Source organism: Muntiacus reevesi, chromosome 21 (genome assembly GCF_963930625.1).
Source record: "Muntiacus reevesi chromosome 21, mMunRee1.1, whole genome shotgun sequence".
Lineage (NCBI taxonomy): Eukaryota > Metazoa > Chordata > Mammalia > Artiodactyla > Cervidae > Muntiacus > Muntiacus reevesi.
The window spans coordinates 11,610,821-11,630,760 of NC_089269.1; the positions used below are offsets into that span (position 1 = coordinate 11,610,821).

General features: G+C 38.4%; 2 protein-coding genes across 4 annotated transcripts in view; one reads left to right on the forward strand and one right to left on the reverse strand.

Moving 5' to 3' along the window:
- The window catches only part of CMSS1 (cms1 ribosomal small subunit homolog), a 370,073-nt gene that overhangs the window by 254,499 nt on the left and 95,634 nt on the right, over positions 1–19,940 (reverse strand). The gene's annotated exons all lie outside the window — the stretch shown is intronic.
- FILIP1L (filamin A interacting protein 1 like) overlaps positions 1–19,940 on the forward strand; it is a 297,980-nt gene that overhangs the window by 189,098 nt on the left and 88,942 nt on the right. For both annotated transcript variants that reach the window (XM_065913766.1, XM_065913764.1), the window contains exon 4: positions 5,098–5,276. In XM_065913766.1, coding sequence (XP_065769838.1) covers positions 5,098–5,276 — 179 coding nt within the window. The remainder of the gene's footprint in view (positions 1–5,097; positions 5,277–19,940) is intronic.

Below are 19,940 nucleotides of genomic sequence, written 5' to 3' on the forward strand. Positions count from 1 at the left end.
CTCTGCAAGGTCACTATTCAACACCTTTCCAATTTCTGCTGTTGACCAGCATGAGGTCCTTACATGTTGCACCAAACAGCATGCAGTAAATTTAGGCCTTCCTTCAAGAGTCATGGAAGGTGAGAGAAGGAAATCCCAGAGAATCCGACATTTCACTGATGTGAAGGAACACACAATTCTACGCAGGAGTGAGCAGAGAAAGTTATAAAGGAAGAACGGGAAAAATTTGGGGTGGAAGGCAGAAAAGGTTTCCATGTTCCAACACTGAAAAAAAGCAGTACTGAAGCACCGCCGTGTGCTTTAAGAACTCCTTGAAGTCTGGTGTGGCTAAAGACTAAGTGAGAAAGACGGGAAAGTATGGAATAAGGATGGGGTAGAAAGGTCAGGGGGCCAGATGGTGAGAGACGCTCAGCTCTGAATAGGAGAGCAGAGTAATCCCACCAGTGGAAGATCATGCTATCACTGATGAGGAAGGCCTGCGGGGGGCAGTGGGTTGAAGGAAGGGACAGCCCTTACAAAGTTATGTAATAAATAACAGGTAATGATTCTTTCCAACCTTCCTTCCTTGTCCCTACAAACAAACTAAGTAGGGAAAAACACAACGGAAGGTAATAATAGATGAACTAAAGCTTCTCTTTTTTCTTTTTTGAGCTGAACAAAGTTTCATATTCATGTCCATTTAACTACAAGAAGCTATCTGAGGAAGCTTGAGGAAGCTGCCCTGTCATTCATTTATGCTTTACTAAAATACCTACTGTGAGCTTCTCTGATGGCGTAGATGGTAAAGAATCTGCCTGCAGTGTGGGAGACCTGGGTTAGATCCCTGGGTTGGGAAGATGTCCTGGAGGAGGGCATGGCAACCCACTCCAGTGTTCTTGCCTGGAGAATCCCCATGGACAGAGGAGCCTGGTGGGCTGCAGTTCGCGAGTTTGCAAAGAGTCGCACACAATGAGCGACTAAGCAGATACCTCAACAGTAATTATTCATTTATTAACTTTAGGGCCAATCTTGTGATAAACTGGATGTTTCTCTTAAGTCGAATGTCAAGATCTCCAAATGAAGGCTGATTCTATCACTATTTCACTTTCAAATTCTAAAAGCAGTTGATTTGAATTTCCCTTATAATGCATTCTAATGTTTGGGCAACTGGAAGGAGTTTTCAGAGAGCTATTGTTTCTTGAGACCCAGGACAGTTAACACTGCAACCTCCCTCTCAGAAGGTGGTCATTAGTTAAAAGTGACTCTGCCAGCAGGCAATATAACCAAGCAATTTCAGCTCCACAAAAGGCCTGGTCACATTTATTAAAAGTCATGAACACCTGTATGACATGAAGTATTTTTTTGTGTGTTAAATCGTCATTATAAACTCATATTAGAAAACTAGACAGCCAGCTTAAACGTTTAGAGGTCAGCTGATTCTGTCTGCTGGGATACCTATATTCCCTTCTTTTTCCAAAATGATTTGGCCATTTTTGTGCTTTGGATGCCTATCAAATACGTGCTTTTTAAGGATGTACAATTTAAACTGGCTTCAAATTCAAGAATCACAAATTTTAAATCTTCTATGATAAAAGCAAACGGCAAGATTAACCAGTATTATGGGTTATAGTTTTGTGTTTAGCTCATCTAGAAAGCCACATGCTTTCAAACCCATGGTCTTATATGGATTTGAATTTATCACTGGCCAAAGCGCCTGAGCTACTTTTGTTTTAATCAGCCTACTTCCCTCTTTTCTTTTTTTTAAGTGTTTAACTGGAGCTTTACAGTACTGTGTTGGTTTCTGGCATACATCAACATGAGTCAGCCATAGGCACAGGAGTTCCTTCCCTCTTGAGCCTCCCTCCCACTTCCCGCCCCATCCCCTCCTCTCGGTTGTCACAGAGCACCAGACTGGCGCTCTGCGCATCATACAGCAAACTTCCACCGGCTATGTATTTCACAGATGTTGATTTACACGTTTCCACGCTATTTTTCCAATTCATCCCATCATTTCCGTCCCCCACTGTGTCCACAAGTCTGCTCTCAGTGTCTGTGTCTCCACTGCTGCCCTACAAATAGGCTCATCAGTACCATCTTTCTAAAGTCCATATATACGCATTAATATGCAATACTTGTTTTTCTCTTCACTCTGTATAACAGGTTCTAGGTTCATGCACCTCATTAGGACTGATTTAAATGTATTCTTTTTAATGGCTGAGTAATAGTCCACTGCATGTATGTACCACATCATCTTTATCCAATCATCAGTCAATGGACATCTAGATTGCCTCCATGTCCTAGCTGTTGCAAATAGTGCTGCAGTGAACAGTGGGGTACATGCATCTCTTTCAATTATGGTTTCCTCAGGATATATGCCCAGCAGTGGGACTGTTGGGTCATTCGGTAGTTCTATTACGAGTATTTTAAGGACTCTCCACACTGTTCTCCATAGTGGCTGCATCAATTCACATTCCCACCAACTGCAAGTGGGTTCCCTTTTCTCCACACCCTCTCCAACATTTATGGTTTGTAAATTTTTGATGATGGGCATTCTGACCAGTGTGAGGTGATACCTCATCAGTGTTTTGTTTTGCATTTCCTCAATAATTAAGTGGTGCTGGGAAAACTGGACAGCTACACGTAAAAGAAAAAAAACTAGAGCACTTCTTGACAGCATACAGACTCAAAATGTACTAAAGACTTAAATGTAGGGCCAGAAACTATGAAACTCCTAGAGAGAAACACAGGTAGTACACTCTTTGACGTACGTCATAGTAAGATCCTCTTTGACCCACCTCCTAGAGTGTGTGCTGGGTTTCCCAGCTGGTGCCAGTGATAAAGAACCTGTCTGCCAATGAATAAGACAAACACTAATGGAAATAAAAATAAACAAATGGGGCTGAATTAAACTTAAAAGTGTTTATATAGCAAAGGAAACAATAAGCAAGATTAAAAGACAACCCTAAGAATGAGATAAAATAATTGCAAATTAAACAACTGACAGAGGATTAATCTCCAGAATACATAAGCAGCTCGTACAGCTCAGCATCAGGCTGTCTTTTCTCCACTGTATATTCTTGCCTCCTTTGTTAAAGATAAGATGCTCACAGGTGTGTGGTCTATCTCTGGGCTTTCTGTCTTGTTCCATTGCTCTACATTTCTGCTTTTGCGCCAGTACCATACTGTCTTAATGACTGTTGCCATTGTAGTGCAGTCTGAAGCCAGGAAGGTCATTCCTCCAGCTCTGCTCTTCACTCTCAAAACTGCTTTGGCTATTCAGGGTCTTTTGTGTTTCCACACAAACTGTTAAAATTTTTGTTCTAGTTCTGTGAAAAATACCATTCGTAGTTTGATAGGAATTGCATTGAATCTATGGAGAAGGCAATGGTACCCCACTCAGGTACTCTTGCCTGGAGAATCCCATGGATGGAGGAGCTGGTAGGCTGCAGTCCATGGGGTTGCTAAGAGTCGGACACGACTGAGCGACTTCACTTTCACTTTTCACTTTCATGCACTGGAGAAGGAAATGGCAACCCACTCCAGAGTTCTTACCTGGAGAACCCCAGGGACAAGGGAGCCTTGTGGGCTGCCGTCTATGGGGTCGCACAGTCGGACACAACTGAAGTGACTTAGCAGCAGCAGCAGCATTGAATCTATACATTGCTTTGCATAGTATAATCATTTTCACGAGAGTGACTCTTTATCTCTCCATCTGTTTGTGTCATCTTTGATTTCTTTCATTAGTGTCTAGTAGTTTTGGCCTTTTGTCTCTTTAGGTAGGTTTATTCCTAAGTATTTTGTTGTTGTTGTTGCAATGGTGAATGGGATAGTTTCCTTAACTTCTAATTTTTCACAGTTAGTGTATAGAAATGCAAGGGATTTCTGTTTTTTAATTTTATATCCTGAAACTTTACTATATTCATTGATTAGCTCTAGTAATTTTCCAGTGGAATTTTTAGAGTTTTCTACACATAGTTATCAAGTCATCTGCAAACAGTGAGAGTTTTACTTCTTTTTTTCCAGTCTAGATTCTTTTTATTTCTTTTTCTTCTCTGATTGTTGTGACTTGGAGTTCCAAAACTATGCTGAATAATAGTGGTGAGAGAGGGTACCTTTGTCTTATTCCTGATCTTAGAGAAAATGCTTTCAGTTTTTCAGCATTGAGAATAATGTTTGCTGTGAGTTTGTTGTATATGGCCTTTATTATGTTGAGGTAGGTTCCTCCTACACCTACTTTCTGGAAGGTTCAATATACACAAATGAATCAATGTGGTACACCATATCAACAAACTGAAAGATGAAAAACCACATGATTATCTCAATAGATGCAGAGAAATCTTTCAACAAAATTCAACACCCATTTATGATAAAACCCTCTTTTCTTTCTTGATTCCTTGTTGCTTATTTTGTTTTCAATCTGTAACCATATACTAGGCACCTATTGTAGGCAAATCACTCTATTAGATGGTAAGAATTTAAGAAAAATAGAACGTAGGCCCTGCTTTCAGGGAGTTCACAGTCCAGTAGAGCAGACAAATGTAAGACAGAGAGGACTTGGTGTTTGTTTACATTGGGTCACATTCACACTCTATACCATGACAGAACTGATTCTCAAGTATTTCAAAAGAGTACGCCAACAGTTTCATACATAATGCTGTGAAAAACTGACTGTGGGCCCAAGAAACATACATGGGCAGAGAACTTTAGGGAGGGCTGGGGCAGGATCCATCAGCTAAGGGAGTGGCAGAATCAAACACTGTCTTTCACTTTCCATCATTCCTCTAAAATGGTTTCTCTGGAGAGCAAAAAGCAGAAAGATATTCAGATATCTACAGAGGCACTGATTTTTATTTTTGGTTAAGAAAAACATGATGATGTGGGAACTAAGATCCCACAAGCCATGTGGTGTGGCCAAAAAGAAAAAAAAATGACAGGTTACACTTGTGTTGAAACATACCAAAAAGTATCGGAATTAAGAAGAGTAATGATAAAAGCTAAACAAGGAAATCAGAAGCCCATTGTTGAATTTGTTAAAACTTGGACATTTCTAAAAGCAGGAGAGATGGCAGTTTTATGAATGCTTTCTACTTAAGATTATTAATGTATTTTCTTTTGTAGTTGGACAAAGTCGTGGAAAAACATAAAGAATCGCACAGACGAATCCTGGAACAGCTTTTAATGGTAGAAAAATCTCACAGGCAAACCATAGTAGAATTGGAGGAAGAAAAGAGAAAACACAAAGAATACATGGAGAAGAGTGATGAATTCATAAGCTTGCTAGAACAGGAATGTGAAAGGTAAGGCTACTTTGGACAAGACAGTGAACTGTTCTGCAAAGTCTTCCTAACCTCTCCCTATGGTTTGGTCATTATACCAAGGGACACAGGGACATACAATGAAGATGAAGCCTCTGGTCTCAGAAACCTCATGGTACAGAGTGAGGAAAAGGATATGTTTAAAAACAGTATCAATGTAACACAAGAATAATCAGGTGTGATAGGACTGTGGAAATGTAAGTGCTGGGCACCTCACCTGCTGCTTCGGGGGGGTGCCCTGTGAAAGCTGCAGAGAGGAGGAAATGGGTCTAGTCCTTACACAAGTAAGAAAGGAAACCACACACGAGGCAACAGCAGAAATTAGTGCCACAGCATGGAGATAAGACAAGAGTATGCGTACTGAGGGAACGCAAGCTTTCCAGATGGCGATAGCATGGGTGTGAGCAATGGAAAGGCTGGTCACAGGCGCTGGATTTTATACTGTTGGCAAGAAGGAACAAATGACAAGTTATGAGAAGGAGAATGAGTTGCTTAGGGATGTTTTCTTAATGAACCATTAAGGAAAGATAGAAGAAAGACAGGAGGAGCTTTAACCTGGAGGCCAATATGTGTTCCAATGGCTAGAGAGTTAGGGATAACGGGGTTTAATGAGAATTATTTATGAGGTATAGTCAATATGAAGTCATGACCAATGTGAGTAGAGAACCGAGCAAGGAAAACAGAAGGTTACACTCCTGGTTATTCACCAGGGTTCACAATGTAGGCGTGGCACACAGCTTTTCCTTGTTGCAGCGTTTCTGGTTCAAAAGGGGGAGAGGGTCTTGCTTCAGACAAGTTGAGCATGAGGAACCTGGAGTGTTCCACTGTCCAGTAGGGAGAACAATATATCTAAATAGACAATCCATGGTTAGAAATGTAGGTCTGGGAAAGGCTGGGCTGGTAATGTGTATTTGCAGCTGATGAGAGCTGATGCTATGGGTGTTGGTTTGGTGAGGGGAGAGAATATTGAGATGGGAACTCTAGAAAACAACACAAAAACCCATCAAGTTAGGGTTTTCATCACCCCCCCAAAAAAATGGGTCAAGAAAGGAAGCTGAGAAAGAATAAAGAAGGGTGGAGGACTAGAAGAATCAGAAGAGAAAGCAAAGAGCCAAACTAGAAAGGACTCTCAAGAAAGAGTGAGCAGTCAAACAGCCCCAGATAATACAGAAAAGGATGGGCAATAAGGAAGACACTGAAGAACTTAGTGAGGCCTTTCAATAAAACAGTGAAAGCAGAAGCCAAATCACAACACTCTGAAGAATAAATAAGAAATGAGAATGCAGAAGTTTAGAATGTGAACTAGTATTTAGAGAAAGGAGAAAATGGTTAGTAAATATTTTATAACCATATGGAAGGCAGATTATTTTGCTCAGCTTTGACCCTCTATTCTAAATCTCCTTAGAAAGTTTGCACATCCCTGTTAAATTCAAAGGGACTCTTTCTATTAGTATTGCAAAGAGGGAAAATAACCAATCTCAAATTTTTACTAGATCTTCATTTCACTTTTGTTATTCCATGGATACTTCTCTTACAAGTTACAGGACTAATGAAGCTAGATTCTAACAATCACAGGAAAATACAGAAAAAATAATTACTTGTGAGTTGCCTTTTCTAAAATACTAGTAGTCTCAACTATTGTATTTGACTACTTACAATTCTTATTTTAGCGAGATATCCAAATTACATCAATGGCCCTCCCATTCAGTTTCTTTCTCTACATTCATCAGGGGTTTGTTTTCTACTCACCACATAGAGAGGGGTCTTGTTACTTTGCCCCTCATGAACCTGAAGTATCTTCAGGGGCAAGTTAAATGAGCAAAAGAAGTCTGGCACTGAGGGAAGATTTGATTAAGACATTACAGTATACAATTTGGTATTCAATAAGACAATGCCATATTAAATACTATTTTGAACCCCTGTGGTTTGGCGGCCATAGCCTCATTTGGCCTCCACACTTACGTGGCACTAACTTGTTGAACACAGACACTTCCTTTCATCTCTCATTATTATGAATATTTATTCACCAGGGTCAGAGTGCTGCCCACCACAGAACAAAGAAGTAGGCAGATAAAGCCCTGTCCCAGGGGCTTACCAAACATTAACAGAGAAGACAAGAGGATACAGATTTAGCGTGGAAATGTGGAAGGCTCTTGGTGGCATACTCCTAATGCTCACGGTTGTGTCTCTACTGTCTTCTGAAGGAAGGTTGAGAAGGGCTATCCAGAAGTAACACTATAAAGTTGGGAGGCAGATGGTGAAGATTATTTAGATCAATAGAGAGTAAAAGGTAAGCACTGAGAAATGAGAACACAAGAGCAGTAGGAATAAACGTCGTGGCTAGAGCAAAAGGAAAACAGTGAGATGAATGTAAATTGTATGCCATGGACTCAGTATATTAAAAATGGTATTTCCACATGAATCAAAGTAGTTTAAGGGGGAGAATTTTAAAAGATCATATTTTTTAGCCATATAGGACACAAAGTTTTTCTCTCTTTAAGAATAATGAAAGCAAACAAGCTATTAATCCCCAAAATTGGAAAAAAATGACTGCAGTGATTCTCATTCCGTGTTTAGCCATTCCAGAAGACACGGGAATATCCACCTATTTCTGTTTGCCCAGGTACAGCTTCCAGATGGAAGTGTTAAGCCTGTTCTCGACTCACACGATGACACAGACAATACTTCTGCTCCGCCTGTACATCGCAGTTCCGTAGCTTGGCGGTGTTGGTGCACTGGCCCTTCCTGCCACCATGCTTGGAGCAGGGAGACTGTGGGCCTCATAAGGCATAACTGCCTTCTACTTGCTTTAAGGCCATGTGCATAAAAATATTAAATGAACACCACCTCATGAAGAGGAAATGGGGGAACTAGCAATTTCAGGTAAATATATACTGAGGAGGTGTTTACACAAGAGAGTAAAGTACCATTCACACGTCTCATTCTATGACAACAAATGACAGAACACAAACCTAACTTTAGTGAGAGTACTTTCTCTCAAACATACAGCCACCCCTCACAAAAACAAGACTAATTTTTTCTTAGAAGTCAAAGAATAATGTTTACTTCCTTCCTCTAACAGAGTGATGTAAGCCACTCCCGAATCAGTGACCCTCAGTACAAAGAAACAAAGAAATCATAACCCCCATAAAAGTGGTTTGAGTGAATACAGCTATAAATATAGCTCTATAACTATAACATAGTTTCTGACTGGAACTCTGAAAAAACACTGTGAACGTTCAGAGCTCCTATTTTTAGTGTTAGATAACCTCTACTTGGAAATTAAATAAAAATTAAGAAATACATGATGGAGATAGTTAATGAGACCTTAGAGGGTGTAATAATGGATTTCAAATTCAGGCTCCATTTCTGTGTTTTCTTTGGAGAATTCATTTTATGTGGAAAACCCTAAAGGAGGCTGATGTCACATACTGAGTTTAGGCCAAAATGTCTGCCAAGTGATGTCGTTGCCGTAATCAGTAAACAATTGGCTTTCCCACTCAGAAGGGTGGGGGCGGGGAACAGCTCAGGAAACCCTGTTCCCAAGTGTGTTAATGCAAAGTTTCCTTCACTGTAATCTGTGCAGTTTGGTCTATCCATAAAATAATATTATGTCCACATTTCATGACAACTTTCTGTTCACCAACCAGCTCCAATGTGTGGATATGTGTGTCACTGATGACCTGAATTACGTACTTGGCTGAATTACAAGTGGAGTCTATGTGAAAGGTTTTATACAAAAGCAATGCCAGTAAGTTTTGGCCTTTCTGGAGGGCTTCACAGGAAAGCCAAAACAAAAATCACTTTTAGTCAGTGCAGTTTTGCAAAATTTTCCCATAAGTGAAATGCCAATTTTGTCTGTACTTTCAAAATAGCTTGCATAATTTTTTTTTTCCTTTTTCAGTTTCAATGGGGGAAAAGGCTGTAAAGAAAAAAAAATGTTTCCTATTTTTTTTTTTAAATCATATTTTCTTTCTTAGAACACTAAAGCAAACCATGTATACTAATCATATATATTATTGCACTTCCGGCCTTGAAACCAGATTGGGAAACAAATAGTGTTACGGCAACTCTGTCTAAAACTGTGACTTCAACTATGGATTTTTTGAAAACCTTAAATTACTTTTCATAATATCTTGGCCAAGAAGGTTAGCACTGATAATTGTGATCTTATAAAGCAGGACTTCAAATGGTAGCTTCTCAAAAGCCACGTAGTAAGGAACGAGTCACAGGCAGAATTAATTTATTGCTGCTGTCCTGCCCAAGTGTGACTATACAGAACAATGGCTCCAGGGGCAGAAGGGTCTTTGCAGTAAAGTCAGCAGGAACCAGCTTCAAGGCTGTTGCCTTGACCACATCTTGGGTTAAGTCGTTAGTAAAGAACAAAGCATTTACACCTTTCTCTTTGGCTGAAGCAACTTTATAAAGATTTCTATCATTAACTCTTTTCTACTATGACAGGCCTGTTTTCTAAACGGACACCAGGAAAGGTGAATGAAACACTGAGCCATGTTTGACTCTCCTGTTAACTGAATGCATTGGATTACTTTCAAAGGCTTCTCTCAAAAGACATCAAATCTTCTTTCTAGAGGTTTTGAATACTCACTTGAAATATATATAAATGAATGAGTGTATTAATCTATTTAATTTTTTAGTTAAACTAGTTACATAGCTATTTACTGCTGCCAGCCACTTACTCATTCACTAAAACCAAAACCAAAAAGAAAAAAACCATCCAAAACCCAAACCAAAAACACGCCAATTAATTAAATGCTGCTACATGCCAGGTCCTACACTAGATACTAGGAGAAGGAAGTAGATGAGTCCTCACTGGCATATAACCCCAACTCATTTGTGCATGTGTAAGACAGAGACACCACTGTAGCCTTTATTACTTGATACCAAGGCTTTCAGGGCACCATGAAATCATGATGGGTAGGGACAAAAAGCACCAGTATGGTATAAAAACATAATACATTAAATACTCATGAAAATAAAATAGTCAGGAGAATTCAATAAACACATTAAACTACAGTACTTTAAGAGGATCCAGTATCTTGCAACTATTACCATTAGGATTTTCGAATTTTTTGGTCTTAAATCCCAGCTTTTAAAAATATCCCACAAAGCATAACACAGAGGGCATAATGTTTTTAAAAAAATAAATAAGCTATAGTCTACTTTTTAAAAATCCTATTTGGAAAGCCAGCAGTTTTAAATTTCATGCACACTAAACTATTGTTGTAGAATGCATTGTACTCAAATGCAATCATTTCCTTTCAGTTTTCTGGCAAGGAGTTATATGTATTACATATTCTCGAGGCTATGTCTTGCAAGTAGTGGAATGGATGGCAGATCTCCATTTGACCTTTGTCAGAACAAAATGGAGACCACCACAAACATATTTTATATTTAACTCTACAGAGACTCACAATGTGATCAGCCCAGTGTTCATATACCTCAGATCTAACAGGAGGTAAGGGTAGGGATGCAGAGAGATTACCTCACGAGGATAACCAAAAAACCCATTCACTTAGGACTGTACATCATGACTTAACTTTCAGCAGATGTCACAAAACCATACCCTTGTAACTGCATAATTCAGTGGTTTCTATACAACACCATTTAATTATAGAGGTCAAAACTCGGCTACAATGATGACGCTATTTGATTGCTTTTCCTTCCCAGAAAGCTGAACTAAATTTTACAAATAATTCCGGGTGGGTATTTAGATGTACAACGATTCATGAATTTACTGCTCACAAAAGAATACTACAAATGTTAAAAAGCAGTCTAAAAGGAAATATAACAAGCTCAGAGAGGGATGAACTGGGAACTTGGAGAAAGGGGATGCTGGTCTGCAAACTGGATCTGCAGCTAGACCAGATTTGGGCACATTCCATTTCTCCAACCTTGTATGTAAACAAATGGAACAGGCTATATTTGTGTGTCTCTTTCAGATTTAAAACACTGTGATTACGTGATACTATTATGAATAAGTATCTTTTACTTCAACCCTATTATTCTAAGTCACACTAGCAACACAGGTCAGTGAGAATGATAGCACCTCAACCACCAGATTCAAATCTACGTCGGCAGTATTTCCATTTTTAGAGGATATCTAGATTTAGGTACATCCTATCGCTTCTTGAATGTTATATATTAGAAACTGAACTTAATATCACCTTTGCAAATTCAGGTCAATTTACAGCCTTTCTATTCCGCTTATTCCACCACAGAGAATCAATCTATGAGACAGCCATAAAAGATTACAGAAATCTCTCAATCCTAAATTTAAATGAGTAAAGATCTAGCAATAAAGACCAGTCCTCTCATTTCTGAATTGTGAAAAGTGAGGCCTATCAAGACTCAGTTAGAAACCCCTAATCTTGCTGCTAAACAGAAGTAGGGCCAGACCAGAGACTAGCTCTGATAACATAGTGAGTGATATTCTCCCCAGAATCATTACTAGGTGCTCAACCCTTGTGGCTACTATTCCAAAGAAAGTTAAGACGTAATTATACCACAATTGAAAAGATAAGACCTTCATAAAACATCTACAGAAGATGCAGGTGTTCATTCTGTGGTACTGACACTGGTGTTGCAACATTATGAAAGGTCAGTCAAAAAGGATATTAAAAAGTGTAATTATCCAACAACCCACATAGTTCCAGGAAAGTGCAGGACATACAGTAAGTCTTGGATAAATATATCTAACTGGTTCATAGCTACTAGCTTAACAGCTCTATAAGACAGGAATTCAAAAACTGAATGTGGAAAGGCAGCCCCAAATTTCTGTTCCATCTGGCTATAAAATACCAAGAGGAAGAAGAGTCATTAAGCCATATCAAAATGGAAAATTCTGCCTCATAAATGGAAATCAAGGTGGAACATTAGAAATAAGCTGTATCCTGAATTTCCAACTTATAGGTAAACTTTGCTGGCAAATATATTTATTATATCTCATGAGAAGATGAAGCCAAACAGCTTTGGCCAGCCATGAGAATAGGAAATGCCCGACATAAATGATGAGTAAATATCAGTGCACAGGAAGGCCTTTCCTTAGAAGGGTGTACATATAGTATTGGGTCAAAGCATAGGCTCTGGAATCAGAACCAACAGGAGTTTGAACCATGCTCCGATCCTCTCATCTGGTCCTACTAGCTATTTAACCTTGAACAAAGTACTTAGTCTCTGTTAAGTCTCAATTTTATCATCTGTTAATAAAATGATATGGATCTCACAGGTTGCTGAAATTACTAAATTATACAATGCATAGGAAGTGCTAAGTATGGTGGCTGACAGTCAGTTATGCATTGGCATCTTTCTGCAAATTTACCTTTCTTCAAGTTAGTTCATTTGCATATGCTTTACTACACCACTGGGCAGATTATGGATTGCTAGGAAGAAACCTAATTGGAACCTATGCTGGTGCTAAGGATGTGATGACGAATAAGAATTTCCAAAGGACACACCCTTTGGTATGGGGAACAAAGACACAAAAACAAGTGTCATGTTGTGCTTCAGGTAGAATGACAGCTGAGAATACAGAGCAGGCACAAATAAGGGGTAATTTTCTAGGCCTGGTTGTATCTTATTCCCTTTAGATAGCGGTGTTGCTGAACGTCCTAAGGATCTAACTCTAACACTGAGCTGGCCACCATAGTACTCAATAATTTCCCCCTCATCTCCTAAACCATGGAGACTTATCTCCCCCTTATGGAAATCATAAACAGAAAGGTTAATGCAATGATATTGTGAAAAGCACAGTCTATCACATACTCAAAATGAAGCCTAACCTCAAATGATGGTTTTTAAGTGCGCCAACAGACTCCACTGGTCCTCGGGTAAGACAGTGTCACAAGATCCCCACACTAAACACATCATCTTGACTAAAGGAATTATAAAAAATCAAATATTCCCATAATAAGCAAAGTGGGCTTCTGATTTACTTTGTTCACAATTCCTTCTATAGGGCCAAGTGCATGGAGAAGTTTAATAAATATTTACTGAAAAAGTGACTAGAATGTAGAAAAAGTTGTTACATTTGAATTTTGTACTTTCCATTAATATCTTCTCAAAAATTATCTTCTAGATTAGTTCTTTTCACTTGGCCCAGCTGTAGAGAATAATATATAAAACAAGTCAATTTTGGTAGAGGAAGCAAAATAAGCTTGAGAGCTTTGGGATTATTCTATTGAAAGCAGATATAAAACAGGATGGGTCCTTTATCAAGGCACTGGAGGAGAGAACCATCCAAAGGTAGAATTTTGGTTTAAGAACATCAGAAATATTAACTATTTAAAAAAACTAAAAATAACTCTAAAAATAACTCTCTCAACTCATACTTTGCATAGTTTTTGTATCTTGTTTTTTTCACTGACGAAAACACGAACATTTTCCTAAATCACCAACTACTCCTGAACGTTATAATTTTTAAGTACATGAATACTACTGTCATACAGATGTAATTTATTTAAATTCCCTATTGTGGACATTTAGCTTCATTCTACTTTTTCACTTTTATAAAGAACACTATGAAGAAAAGCCTCACACCCCGGTTAATTTTTATGCCTTCCTGACTGTTGCCATAGAATAAAGTTTTCGATGTGGAATTGCTAGGTCAAAAGTTATAAAACTTTTCAGGATTTTAAAAACTGTAGCTAAGTTACATTCTACTGATATAAATAGACCATTTATATTATCACTTTCAATGAAGGAGAGTACCCATTTCTTACTTTATAACTTTGCCTGAGACTAATCCTGAATCTGATTTCGTTTAAAACATGTTAAAAAGCATGTAAAGTGAGTGAATGTTCATAACCCGAATCAGACTTTCCCAGTGACTTGGAATTTGATTTTAAAGATGTATTACTTCTGACAAAAAAAAAAAAAAAAAAATCTGACATATCATAAAAAACACACTCAAACATAACATTTTCTTGAAGGAATATTTTGCCAATGTCAATATAATTTCAGTGTATTTCCTTTTCCTCATCAAATTCAAATTCTAATTAATGGCCTACCAGCACCAATCCTCCAAAACACTGCTTCTGTTGCTCTTTCTCTGAAAGGTCTGAAACCCTCTGTACAATCCCACAAAAGCTGTAAAGTCCCAAGTCAGGAACCTGGCTCACCTTTCCTACCACATGACAAATCTGGCAATAGTTCATACTGCTTATAGTACTGGCCTTCCACAGACAACTTTGACTTGTTTAACACTGTGGAATCCAAAGTACACTTTGTCAAATTCCCTTTTTAATAATTTGGTTGATTAGGAGTATGTGAGAATTTTCAATCAATTTCTTCTATTTAACTCAATTTCTACCCACCAATTCTCACTTCCTCACGTATCTTCCCTATTTATCATGCATAATACATTATGACCATAGCATTTTCTCATTTATTTCCATGACTTGCCTAATGACAGCATGAAATATTTGAGATGCCTGGTGAACAGATAATTTATATCTTCAGAAAATGTTTCAGAAGAAACATATTTGCAGGATTTATGAGGCTGAGTATGTGTTTCTTCAATATAAGTAATTTCTACCATATAGTTTGTCACTTTATAGTACGCTTTTTTTTTTTTTTTTTTTTTTAGTTCTAACTTCCCTGATAGCTCATTTGGTAAAGAATCCGCCTGCAATGAGGAGGAGACCCTGGTTCAATTCCTGGGTTGGGAAGATCCCCTGGAGAAGGAAAAGGCTACCTACTCCAGTATCCTGGCCTGGAGAATTCCATGGATTATATAGTTCATGGGGACGCAAAGAGTCGGACACAACAGAGTGACTTTCACTTTTTTGTTCTGAATACATATGACATTCAAAGCATTTCATGTCATAACAAACACTGCAATATATATGTATGTATACAAACATATGTATACATATATGTGTGCATATATATGTAAAGAAAAAATTTGGGGAAAAGAGAATCATATGCAGCTGATCTCAAAATGCAATATTTATCAGTAATGACATTAGTGAGGATCAAATACAAATGGCCATAAAAAGACCATTTCCCTGTGAGGCTCATCTGTCATTTGCTTTATGTCAAATTACTTCTTACTCTAAACAGATTTGTCAATTAATTAAAACTCCACTTAATAATCTTCTCAAGCACACTCCAGCTGTTTTACAGACATACTTCCAAGCATGACAGCATTGAGCCATTAGGACAGCACATAGATTAAATGAATGGTCTTTTCATGTGTTTATTTGTGGATACAAAGATAGAGAACTCGCGTGGCTTCTTCATATAGAAGAATTCAGTGGCTTATTCTCACCGTTCCTCTCAAGGATAAGAGTTTATCATTAAACAAAGTAAGAAGCACAAAACAACAAAAATGCTAGAAGAGGGAGAAATCACTCCTTAATTTTCACCTGTGTTGAAATCTAAGTGAGGATGCCTCAATGATGACAAAGCAGAAAAATGAGAGAAAACGTCATCCTGACAAAACATCTGGATGGCAGCAAATGAATTCTCTTCTAGACTGGAAGAGTTTAATCTTGAAACATGTCTCCTTGTCTTCTCTGTATAAGTCTGTATTCTTTCAAATTGATTTTATTTTGTTAGGGAACATGTGGGGCAGTCAGTCAGTTCCCACTTCCAGTTCCAAAAAGAAGCCTCAGGAATCCAAAGAGGTTTGTGGCTTCAGAATGAATTGTTCCTGTACCATGACTGAATGCTCACAACTCACCAAATCATGCAAAAAACCCAAAGAAAGTTTCTTTAGATTTCAGATCTTCAAATTCTCCTTTTTATTAAATAGTGATAGCTAATTTGTACTTTCTTACAGATAGTGTCTTATTAACAATTATTTTAATTTAAAATATGTAATGATTGTTATTCTTTAGTCACTAAATCATGTCTGACTCTGTGACCCCACAGACTGTAGCCCACCAGGCTCCTCTGTCCGTGAGACTTCCCAGGCAAGAATACTGGAGTGGGTTGCCATTTCCTTCTCCAGGGGATCTTCCTGACCCAGGAATCAACCTGGGTATCCTGCATTGGCAGGCAGATTCTTTACTGCTGAAACATAAAAAGGCATGGGGTGGGGGCAGTGTCACAGCCTCGAATGCCTTCAGCGGACAGCATAGTAAGGAAAATGACAGGAATAGGATGTTTGGGATTTGCTTCAAAATAATCCAGATTGAGAAGCATAGCATAGTGGAGGAAAAATAATTCCCTCTCTACCCTTTCAAGATCTTGGCTGAGACCCATTGAAATAAAAGACAGATTAAGAAGAGAAAACCAAACAGAAGTTTATTAACATATATACCTCATGTATACATAGGAGATACCCAGGGAAAATGAGAAACTCTATAAGATGACCTAAACTACAATTCTAAATACCACCTTCAGCTAAAGACAAAAGAAAGAAGAGTAGTGAGGAATGAGGAAAAGGGTAGCCAGTTTTGGGAAGTTACCAGAAAAAGCTTGTGTATGGTTGTTATTCAGATTTAAGTTGGTGCCTTCTTTGCTGATAAGCTTCTCTTATGATTTAGTCATCCTTCTCTGGAGATACCCTTACACAGAGATTTCCTTCATAAACGTAAATTTCCCTTACAGAAGAGTAACTCTACTCTTGTTTTCAGAACTTTTCCTATACCTGCTGTTTATTTAAACAGTCAGCTCAAAACATTTCTTATACTAAGGAGATATATTTTTGGTGGCATATTCTGCTACCCTTCAGTAGGGTGATACAGAAGAAACAAGACTGGCCAAGAGTTAGTGACTGAAGCTGTAAGAGGGGCCCAAAGGGGTTCATCATATTATCATCCCCACTTCTTTATGTGTTAGAAATGACACAGAAGTGAACAAACAATAAGACAAGAATGTAGTTAGAAAATTTAAATCAACAGAAAAGCACAAAATAAAAATTAAGTATAAAGTGAAGATTTATAAAAGTAAAATGAAAATTAACCTTTCTCTGACTTTTCCTCACTTCCGACTCCCCAAAAGTAAACTGGAGCTAATAGGTTTCCGTGTATATTTCTAAAAATTTACTGTAAGCATATATCATAAGTAATTCATAAAAGAGATCTTTCTACCTTAAAAAATAAGTGGCTGCATATTATTTCATTCTAGAGATGCAATTCATTTGGCCAGGCTTTAGATAGTATTCTTTTTGCTTTTATTTGCTACCATACATTGCCCGGTCAATTGACTCTCAATAAATTCAGATGTAGGTTAATTCCAACTTTCTTTCAGAAACAAGTTACTCATTAGTAACTTTGCATTTTTTTTCTTTTTTTTTTTTTGGCATAATGAAGAACTAAAACCCACAAGAAAAGAAGCCTTTGCATGGGACGCTCAAGACAACACAGAAGAGTAGTGGGGGTGAGGACAGGGACAGCACGGGATGACCCTTCAGAGTCAGGCCCACAGACCACACCCATTTACTGTCAGCACTCCCCGGGAGGGCTTCAGAGCCATCAGGCGATGGTGGCGGCTTAGGTGCTAAGGTGTGTCGTCTTGCGACCCCATGGACTGTAGCCCGCCAGGTTCCTTTGTCCATGGGATTCTCCACGAAAGAATACTGGAGTGGGTTGCCATTTTGTAAAAGCTACAGAGCAGGGATTTGATGCAAGAGCAGAAGCTCAGGCAGTTTAAGTGAAATTTGTACTTATTTGCAGTAGTATCTGCCCGATGCAGTGAACAAAGTGACCTCAGACACATCAAAGGTAACAGATTGTAGAAGTAAAGCCCACATACACTTTCTTTATGCTGTCCCCAAAACAAGGAATGCTACTTATCTGGATATGGCACTGCCTGTGAGGGGAAAAGGACATGATTCATGAACTCCAAACTGTCCCTAGAAATTTTCTGGAAAATCAGAAATAAAGCAAAATAAGAGATAAAAACTATTATGAACCTGGGAGCCACTGTAATCTATGGCCACTTTCTTCTTTCAGAGAAAATGATACAGGAAATTTTTTCTTTTCTAAACTAAGTTTTACAAAAATACTATAAATCTCAACAGATAATAGTGTTAATGTATGCTCATACAGCTTATAGGTGGAATAAAGTTTTCTTCAAACTATAAAACTAAGACAGATGATATATACATATAAAGCATCCCTGCTAAGTTGCTTGGGAGAAGGCAATCGCAACCCACTCCAGTACTCTTGCCTGGAGAATCCCATGGATGGAGGAGCCTGGTAGGCTGCAGTCCACGGGGTCGCCAGGAGTCAGACACGACTGAGCACTTTTTACTTTTCACTTTCATGCATGGGAGAAGGCAATGGCAACCCACTCCAGCGTTCTTGCCTGGAGAATCCCAGGGATGGGGGAGCCTGGTGGGCTGCCGTCTATGGGGTCGCACAGAGTCGGACACAACTGAAGTGACCTAGCAGCAGCAGCAGCTAAGTTGCTTGAGTCGTGTTTGACTCTTTGTGACCCTATGGACTGTGCCTCACCAGGCTCCCCTGTCCACGGGACTCTCCAGGCAAGAACACTGGGGTGGGTTACCATGCCCTCCTCCAGGGGATCTTCCCGACCCAGGGGTTGAACTCACGTCTCTCACAACTCCTGCATTGGCAGACGGGTGCTTTACTACTAATGCCACCTGGGAAGCCAAAAGTAGCCCACAAGGTCATATAAAAACTTAGATCTAGGCACAGATCAAATAATATCAATGTTTTTTAGGAAAGATGAACAATCTTGGAACATTTTTGTTAAACTGATAACAATGATAATAATAGTAGTAACAATTAAACCCTAAGAACCCCACTGAGAAAACTACTAGAACTAATAAATAATAAGCTCAGCAAGACTGTAAAGTACAAGCTAGATAAATACACAAAAATCAACTGTATTTCTACACAGTAGCTGTGAGCAAACTAAAAATGAAATTCAGAAAACAATTTCATTTACAATAGTACCAAAAAGAAATAAAGCATTTGGAAATAAACAAAAGAAGTACAAGACAAACTCTGAAAACTACAAAACAACATTGACAGAAACTAAAGAAGCCCTAAGTAAATGGCAAGAAGACATCCATCCCACGTCAGTGAATCAAGACTTAATACTGTTAAGCCAGTAATACTTGCCAAATTGATCTAGAGATACAACATAATACTTATTAAAATCCCAGATGATTATTTTACAGAAATTGAGATGCTGATCTTAATTCATATGGAAATTCATGGGGCCCAGAATAGCCAAAACAGTATTGAAAAAGTAGAGCAAAGTTGAATATTTGATACTTCCCAGTTTCAAAACTTACTACAAAGCTACAATAATCAAGACAGTATGGTACTGGTGAAAGGATATGAAAATAGATCAGTGGGATAGAATTAAGAGTACAGAAATAAACTGTTATGCTGCCAGTCAACCGATTTTTAGCAAGTGTGCCAAGACAATTCAGTGGGGGGGAAAAACAGTCTTAAAAAGACTGTTTTACAAAAGAGTAGTGCTAGTCACAAGCAAAAGAGTAAAGTTGGATCCTATACCTCACATTATATTCAAAATTTAACTCAAAATGGATCAGAGACCCAACTAAATATAACACCTAAAATGGTAAAACTCTTAGAAGAAAACAGAGGTATAAATCTTTGTGACATTGATTAGGCAATGGTTTCTTAGATATGACACCAAAAACAAACAAATAAATTTGACAAACATCATCAAAATTTAAAA